Consider the following 8,479-nt stretch of genomic DNA (forward strand, 5'->3'; position numbering starts at 1 on the left):
TGCTCAGCCCAACAGCAGCGCAGCACTCACAAATTGCAAGGCAAGGGCTATTTAAACAAAATGCAGTAAAAGGGCAGGGCCCCACAACCTCTGGATTCCTGCACATCCTTGTTTTTCCCATCTACAGCTCTGTCTGTGGGAGCTTAAGTGCTTTTTGTGCCTTGCTGGGGCCATTTCTGGTGCCTTGTGGGTTTCGAACTGTCCCTGCCCAAATGTTGACATATGGGAACATGAATGGCCAAAGGGAGTCATAGATCCTGCTTCATAGCTGGGGTTCTTTGAGTTTGATTTTTTTTTTCTTTTGGGCTCTTTGAGATGGTGGGATTGAGGGGGAAGATGAAGGCAAGGGAAAGAATGCCCAGGAGTATTGATTTAAGCATTAAGTCTCTCCTGGTCAGATGTGCCCAGCTGGGTGAGGAACAGATTGGATGATCTGTACTGCAGTTTTCCTCCTGTCCTGCGTTGTCTTCTCCCTTCTTCATGCTCCCAGCACAGCCTGCCACGTGGGTTTGTGTGCAGCCATCCTTCTTGCAGGTGTCTTGCTTCTGCTTGAACCCAAGGGAAGACCTCTTGTTTTCTCTCCTCTGTTACCTTGAAACGTGAGAGAAGCTGGAGCAGGCTTGGGCAGCAGGAGGTTGGTTCAGGAGCTCCAGGCACCCTTTGTTGTCCCAGTGCTTGCGCCGTCACCGTGGTGTTGCCATGAATGACTTCCTGACATGTTGTCATGTCCATGTGACTCCAGATATTTCCTTTCCTTCCTTTGATTCACAGTCCCAAAAATACAAAGCACTGGGGCAGAAGGGTTGAGGTGTTCTCGTGGAGGGGCTGTGACTGCTTCCTGCAGCTGGCCCATCCAGAGCACGGCTGTGCACAGGGGCTCAGCCATGTGAGAGCTGGAATAATCCTGTTGCCCAGTTTAGTGAGTTGTTTATAATCCTTGAACTGTGCAAAAAGGGTTGTGGATAGACAGCTCTTAAATAAATTTTCTTGTGCTGGAGAGGGAAGATGTTCCTTGAGGCATCTCTCTGTTGCCATTCATTTTCTTTTGTGGTGGACATTCTGCCTGACTTTATTTGGGACGTCACAGAAGCTCTCTCTGACTCAGACCAGCTCAGCAGGGGCTGCCTGAAGGTTAAAGTAAGAGAAGCCTTTATTTGTCACCTCCTTCATCCGTGTCAGTGCTGTAATTCAGGAAAGCACCACGTGTACTACTGACTGGGCAAAGTCCTGCTGGAAGGAAATGGTGCTTTTGGGTGGTTGGTGGCCAGGCTTGCCAGGTGTCAGATCCTGGGGCAGAATACTTGTGCAGGTTCTCCATTTATCCCAAAAAGCTTCTCTTGGGTGTTCTTGGTGCAGGGTACAAAGGTGGAGAAGTGCAGCTGGGTGCACGTGTGACTGTGACTTCTGCTTCCCAGGGGTCCATCCTGGGCTCCTGTCCTTGCTTCTGCCAAGGATTCTAGTTAAAGGTTAAAAACACCAGACTGAAAGTAAAACTAGAAAGGGGTGCTTGGAGCTCTTGATGTGTTTGCAGCAGCTCTGCTGCATAGATTGCTTGCAGAACATGAGTCAGTCACAGCATCAGTTTTGCAACAGTGTGTTTTCTGTCTTGGTTTACACAAATGACATTCTTGGGCTGAGTGCAGGGGATTTCTCCTGCAGGAGCCTGAAAAATTACCAGGAAAACTTCAAGCTCAAAACATGGACGTAAACATGGGCTTCTTTTGTGAGGTATGTGGCTCAGAGGGCAGGCTGGTGTGGGTCTCCCCTTCCTTCCTGTTTTCTTGCTGGAAAACATATGTAAAATATGATAACTCCTCTCAAACTTAGCCAATGCTGGCTTGTGTGCTACCAGTGAACAGGGCAAGCTGTGTAAAATTAGAAATGCATTTCCCACTCACTTCCCACTCATGCAAGGATGCTTGGGGGAGTGAAGATCCATGCTGAATTACCATGGAAATCCACTTCTTTTTTGTCCCAGATAAAGAGTGCTTCAGAGTCAGTCCCAGCTGGGCACACACACACACAGTTTCAGGCAGGCTCCAGCCCATTTTCTGGGATGGTTGTAGAGCCTGGGGACACCTCTTGTCAGAGGAGCATGAAGGCTCATGGCAGCATGGTAGGAGGCTGAGGTCAGCAGCTGCCACATGTGGTGGTGAAGGTTGTGCAAGCTTCAGCCAGGATTTTAGTGGCCTTGTCCTGATAAATGAGTTAAAGAGGCAGGGGAGCTGTGCACAGCTCACTCAGATATTAATGCCAGATGTCAAGGAAAGGTTTTGATTAAGATCCTTCTCTTCGTCCAGGATCTTGCTCTTTCCCAGGCTGCAAGCTGGTGCTCTGGGAATGGGCTGGTGGTGAAATCCCCCTTTGGCACTGCTCTTTCCCCCAGCAGCATTTCCAGGTCAGTGGCAGCTCAGCAGGGCAGGATGAGGTCAGGCTGGGGATGGGCTGTCAGCAGCAGGCTGGGGTGAGGCAGAGCTGCCTTGGCTTGGTGGGTTTGTGGTTTGTGTGACAGGCATAGGCAGGGGAGGATGGCTCAGGGTTCATTTCAGCAGCATTCTGTCACTTGCCAGCCAGAGCATGGCAGTGTGGGGCAGGCATTCCTCAGAGGAGGATGGGCACATGGGGGACATCTCCCTCCTGGAATTCCCAGCCTTGTCCCACCTTTGCATCTCCAGAAAGAGCACAGCTGAAAGGTCCTGTTCCCAGCAGAGCAGGCTGGTTTGAGCCTCCTGTCCAAGGCTGGGAGCTGGCAAAGGGCGCCTCACTCCTTTACAGTGATCCTTTTGACTGCACATCTTATTGTCTGTAGAGAAAGTAGCACAAAGTTGCCCAAAAGCAGAAACTTTTTTGGTGCCATTGAGGCTCTGGGATTTTTTTTTTCTCCGTCTGTTCCAAGGTCAAGTTTCCAATCAAGTTAGTGCTTGCAGCACAGAGATTCCTCCTGTGGAAGCACATGGGCTTGCAGAGGACTGTGGCATGTTTGTGAGTCTGTGCAGCTGGAGCAGGGGGTGGTCACAGAGATTTGTGGGCATGGGAAATGCTCAGCCACTTATTTGCTAAGGGAAGGGTTTGTTTTTTTTCAGAGCTAAAATCTTCCCCTGTTTTAAAACAGGAATAAAACTATTCCTGTGCTTGTGAACTCCACTCTGATTTGTTTCCAACACTGGAGGCCTCTCTTGGGTCACATTTATATTTTTCACATTTTCCAATTAATTCAGTTGCCTGTGTTTTCTCAGTGGAGAACTCCTACTTCTCTGTTTGTATTACCTTTGCTGTCTTAGGATTACACTGGTCCAGAGAGCTTTGATATTCCAAGATAGGAGATGCACCAGCAAGATCAATTTCCAAAAGAAATATTAGATGTAAACAGTTCACCTGACTAGCCAGGAAAGAATGATGCTGAGAGGTCAGGGGACTCTTGAAATGACCAAATAACCTGGTTGTTTGCACTTTCTTTTGAGGAATAGAAGGGGATTTGAGACATTCACCATCAAAAGATTGGGATTTTTAGGTCTCTGCTGCATGCCAGGGAGTGCACACACCACCACAGCAAACAGTGTTGAGTGTGGCTAAGGCCACTGACTGACAATAAATAGTAGTTCCAATGTCTTGCATGTCAGAATGACCAAGGAAGCTGGAGCTCCTCTCTGTTCTTGCAGTGTTTTGTGCATTTCCATGCTACAGAGACTGTTTGGGAGCAGAACTGGGAGTGAGGCAAAGAGCTGATATCACCTCCTTTAGCTGGGTCTTAAAAAAACCCAATTTTCTAGCCTGACTTAACCCGAGGATGGTTGTATCTATTGTTTCACTGAGACTTTTTTGGCACGTGATTATTTTTGTTGCTCTTTTTAATCCATTGTCTCGGGGAAGGGAAATCTTTGGGCAGGAGCACTGCTTGAAGAGAAACCTCTGCAATTCCCTTTGATTTTGCACAGGAAGGACTCTGTGGTTTAGAGGTGGGATGTGCCTTGTCTTTACGTGCTCCTGGGGGGAGTTTAACCTCAGGGTTTTATCTGCCATTCCTTCTGTCCTTATCCCACACAGCAATGCCAGATGTGGGAAGCAGGGAGGAGGCAAAGACTGTGGCATGATGAGGCAGCCTGTGTAAGGTTCCTCTCTTATTTATGATGTAATGCTCCACTTTCTGTGCTGAGCAGATAAAGGACCTGGCTTGCTCCTTGCTGTTACAAGCAGTGGAAAAAGTTCCCCCGCTGCGATACAGATCGTGTGTTTCTCTCATGAATAGGGTGCTGTGAGCCAGCTTTGCCCTGGCTCTCAGAGCTACCCTGGCTCATCCCAGAGCAGAGGGATGGGCTAAGAAGGTGGGTCCACACTGGGTGTAAAGGTGCTACATACAAGGAATGCAAAGTGGGTGCTGTTTTCTGTTTGTCAGTGAGAATTCCCCTCTCAGGTATCAGCCTCTGTGCCAGCAGACACAAGGATTGGAAGGTGAAACGGGGTTATCAGAAAGGAATTGACCCTGCCAGCTTGCCTGGGCAGGAGGAAGCAGTGTTGGAGAGCAGGGCTGCCAGCCAGCAGCCAGTTTCGTGTTCCCTGCTTAGCAAGTGGCAGTCAGTTTCTAACAAAGCTGATGGTGCTGTTTCCTCAGCAAGGGACACGCTTGCAGCAGCACAAAATCTCCCCTGTGCTTCCATCCCTGTCCCAGCACATCCCAGGTTCTCAGTCCCCAGCACAGCGCAGGGAGTGTGGATCTGGGTTGGACCAGGCAGAGGGAAAGCAAATCCGGGGAGAGGTGAAGAGGGAAGTGATGTCTGGAGACAGCAGAAAGGAGTTGTTGACTTTGGCTTGGATTTGTGAACAGTAATTGTCACTTCCTTTTCAGTTCCTGATTATGAGCACAAATCAAAAGTTACAGCCCTAGGGAAAGCAGACAAAAATTTCTGCTGGCAGCTTTGGTGTTATCAGATGCAGTATGGTGTGGGCAGAGGTTTTCCCAGGCAGATCCCTGGTGCTGGTTTTGTGGAGTTCTGCCAGAGGAAAAAAGAAGATTTGAAGCCAGAACTCATGTGCTGCTGGACCCAGGAGCTTCTGAGATCAGAGGATATGGGTGTGTTGGAAAAGCATGTGATATGTGCAGTGTGTGAGGGCTCCATGAGAGACTTCCCTGGAGCTGAGCTCTCTCTGTGTGGAGACAACTTTCAAGGCAGGAGAAGAACATGGAAAGTACTTTCAGGGGGAGAGTGTTCATACCTGGCCAGCAGGTGTTGGTGTGTCTTTTTGAGGTGGGAGGGAAGCAAGGCTTTTCTGGGGAACAAGAAACCACCCCATGAATTAGAGGTTGCTCCTGGCAACCTCAGGAGAACTCCTCAATGTGCCTGGGATGTTTTTGCACCAAAATGTCCTGTCCACAGGCAGCTGTGGGAGTCAGCCCTGCAAAGGCAGCTGTGCCAAAATTGTCTTTGCTGCCTGTGGGCAGGTGCTGTGCCTGCTGCACATCCCTGTCCTGGGTGCAGCAGGTCTGTGACTCTCAGGTGGGATCTGCCATGCTGCCCTCTCTAGAGCTGTCCAGGGGTGGGTGGGATGCTCTGTCCCCTGAGCCAGAGCTGGAAGTGGAGCAGCTCACTCTACATCACCAACCTGAGACTTTTCCTCCTTCTGTATTTCAGAAACTTCGACTCGCTCAGAAAAGAAAATGTGTACGAGAACAACAAGTTGGTAAGTGACTTTTAATGTTTGCTTTTGGTCTAGTCTGGGACGTGGCACTTTGCTCATGTGATTTAGCAACAGAAACCCTGCAGACACAGTGTGCCCATTGTGCTGTGTTCCAATCCTTTGCCTTATTCTGCACCTTCCAGCCTTCTCCTCTGGACAGCAATGCCCAGCCTGGCTGGCTGCTTGAAAGCACCTTCAGACTGTTCACACTCCTTAGCTCACACAGTGATGCCTGTTCCCAGTGTGTCCTGTGGCAGCAGGAACTCAGACAGAGCTGCTAGAGCTCAAAACGTGGGCATGTTGAGTGTGTGATGCTCCTGAGGGGTGGAGCAGGAGCTGGGGAAAAGCTGGCGTGAGAGGGGAAGCACAGGGAGTGTCCTCCCCTTCTGTTCCTTCCTGGTGCAGGGGATCAAGGTGGATATATATCCTAGCACCTGTCTGGATGCTGCCTGGACACTTCAGCCTGGTATTGGAGTTTCTCATGTTCTTTCCACAGAGAAAATAGAAGTTAGGCAGGCCAGCCCCCTCCTGCACTGGATTCTAGCATGGTCTTAGTGATCCAAGGAGGGATTTTCCTCTCCCTCTCTCCATTGCAAAAGGAGAGGCAGTGAATTATAACACTTCTCTTCCCCTGGCATTGCTCCATGCAGTTTCATGGCTGCTTGACAGGAGCTTGGGATATGAGCAAACCATGGCAGCTCACCCCTGTCTGGTGTGGAGCAGTGACACACTCTCAGGCAGTGAGCTGGCTGAAGTGCTTCTTGCCTCTGGGAGAGCTAAACCTGTCCCCTCAAGGCTCCTTAGCTCCTGCTGCCCTTCATCCCTGTCATGTCCAGCACAGACCCTGAGTGCCCAGGCTGGGGCTGCAGCCTGTGAGGAGTTAGTGACTCTCTGGGGCTCAGCCCTGTGTGTTCCTCTCCTCAAGGGGAGATTCAGACCATGCATTTTGCCCTGGAGGTTTGGTGTTTGGCAGGAGCTGGGGCCTCTTCTCCATGGAATCTTGGCTGAGGTGCTGAGGATCCCTGAGTGTTGCTCCTTGTCCAGCTGGGCTGATGCTGTCTGCTTGTGTCTGGGAAATGAGCTCTGTGAGCTGCCTCTGCTGCTTTCATTCATGAAAAGCTTCTTTGTGCTTCTCATAAAGAGTTGCTCCCCTCCCTTGTTGCAGCCTGTGTGTCCCCTCCTCCCCCTTTCTGAGTTTCTTTTATGTCCTTTGTTTTGCTCTCCCTTCCTTACTCCACCTGCTGTGGGGTGACTTGTCTGTGTTGTCCTTTCCCTGCTGGTGTCCTGCTGTCCTGCTGTGCTGTCTGTGGGACTGTCCCTCCACCTCTCTGTGCTCCTGGGCTGCTCTCCATCCTGGCTCCTACCCGGCCTTGCTCTGCCTGTCCTTGGGACACAATGATTTGCTGATTTCTCCCAAAATTACTGCTCTGCTATTTTCCAGACCCTCCCTGATGCCTTACTCATCAGAGGCTTATTTTCAAGAGCTGTATTGTGCATGTAAAAAAGCCTTGTTTGAGCTGCAGTTTGCCATATAAGGTCATCTGTCAGGGAAGAATTTGTCACTTCTCATGTACCACAAGACCAACCCCAAACCTGTGAAAAAATTCAGTCGGTGGCACTTTTTTTGATAGAGATTTCAAAAATATATAAAGAGGAGGAAAGTTTCTAGAGGCCTGGAGTCAGTGCTGGTGGAGGGTGGTGTGGTGTGGCAGGTGGAGCCTGTGCCAGGCAGCTCAGGTGGCCTCAAGCATATCACTTTCCCATTTGGCATGGACATGGCAGCAGTGGCATTTTCTTCCCCTGGAAAGCCCTTGGAGCTGCACAGATGAAAACCATGATGGAAAACCAACATGTTGGTCTGTGATGGTGTTCACAGGGGTTCTTGGATGAGGGAAGAGACGAGGATCTGACTCTATGTTTCAGAAGGCTTGATTTATTATTTTATGATATATATTACATTAAAACTATGCTAAAAGAATAGAAGAAAGGATTTCATCAGAAAGCTAGCTAAGAATAGAATAAGAAAGAATGATAACAAAAGTTTGTGTCTCGGCTCTCTGTCCGAGCCAGCTGAGCTGTGATTGGCCATTAATTACAAACATCTAACATAAGCTAATCAAAGATCTACTTGTTGCATTCCACAGCAGCAGATAACCATTGTTTACATTTTGTTCTTGAAGCCTCTCAGCTCCTCAGGAGGAAAAATCCTAAAGAAAGGATTTTTCATGAAAGATGTCTGCGACATTGGTCCTTTAAAGGGCAGCCTGGGCAGGCAGGCAGAGGAGGAGGTGGCTGGGTCCTGTTGGGTGCTGATCCTCTTGGGTCTCCAGGCAAGAGCAGCTCCCAGGAACACGAGGGTGCTGCAGGCACAGGGGACACCATGTCCTGATGGTGCTCTCTGCATTGCTCACCTGGCTCTGCCCAAACCAGGCGGGTGCACAGAGCATCCTCCTCTCTGTGATCCAGCAGCCCCTGGCTTGTGTTCTATGCCTGGTGTCACCCATGGCAGGAGGTGGCATGGCCTGTGTCCCCACTAAACATCACACCAGCAATGTCCAGCAAGAAAACTGGACTGGTCAGACCAGTTGTGCAGCCAGTGCAGTGGGGAGCACTCCAAGGAATGCATTAAGTACCAGTTTACAAGACAGGAAAGTGGCAGACTGGGCTGGCAGCTGGGGTGACACAGCCGGTGGTAACTGGCTGAAAGCGTTTTTAATGTCAGCTCTGCTGCATTTTTACTGGGATACCCAATGGAAAAAAATGGTAATTATCTTGCTGAAAAATAGTGGCAGGTTATTTTTTTTTA

At 49.7% G+C, this 8,479-nt stretch overlaps 1 protein-coding gene across 1 annotated transcript in view; it reads left to right on the forward strand.

The window, feature by feature from the left end:
* Nucleotides 1-1,710: 1,710 nt before the first annotated feature.
* The window catches only part of MICALL2 (MICAL like 2), a 21,748-nt gene continuing 14,979 nt past the window's right edge, over nt 1,711-8,479 (forward strand). The window contains exons 1-3 of the mRNA XM_031056563.1: nt 1,711-1,728; nt 4,158-4,225; nt 5,628-5,676. Of these exons, the coding sequence (XP_030912423.1) occupies nt 1,711-1,728; nt 4,158-4,225; nt 5,628-5,676 (135 nt within the window). The remainder of the gene's footprint in view (nt 1,729-4,157; nt 4,226-5,627; nt 5,677-8,479) is intronic.

The sequence above is a fragment of the Geospiza fortis genome, unplaced genomic scaffold (assembly GCF_000277835.1).
Source record: "Geospiza fortis unplaced genomic scaffold, GeoFor_1.0 scaffold237, whole genome shotgun sequence".
Taxonomy (NCBI): Eukaryota; Metazoa; Chordata; class Aves; order Passeriformes; family Thraupidae; genus Geospiza; species Geospiza fortis.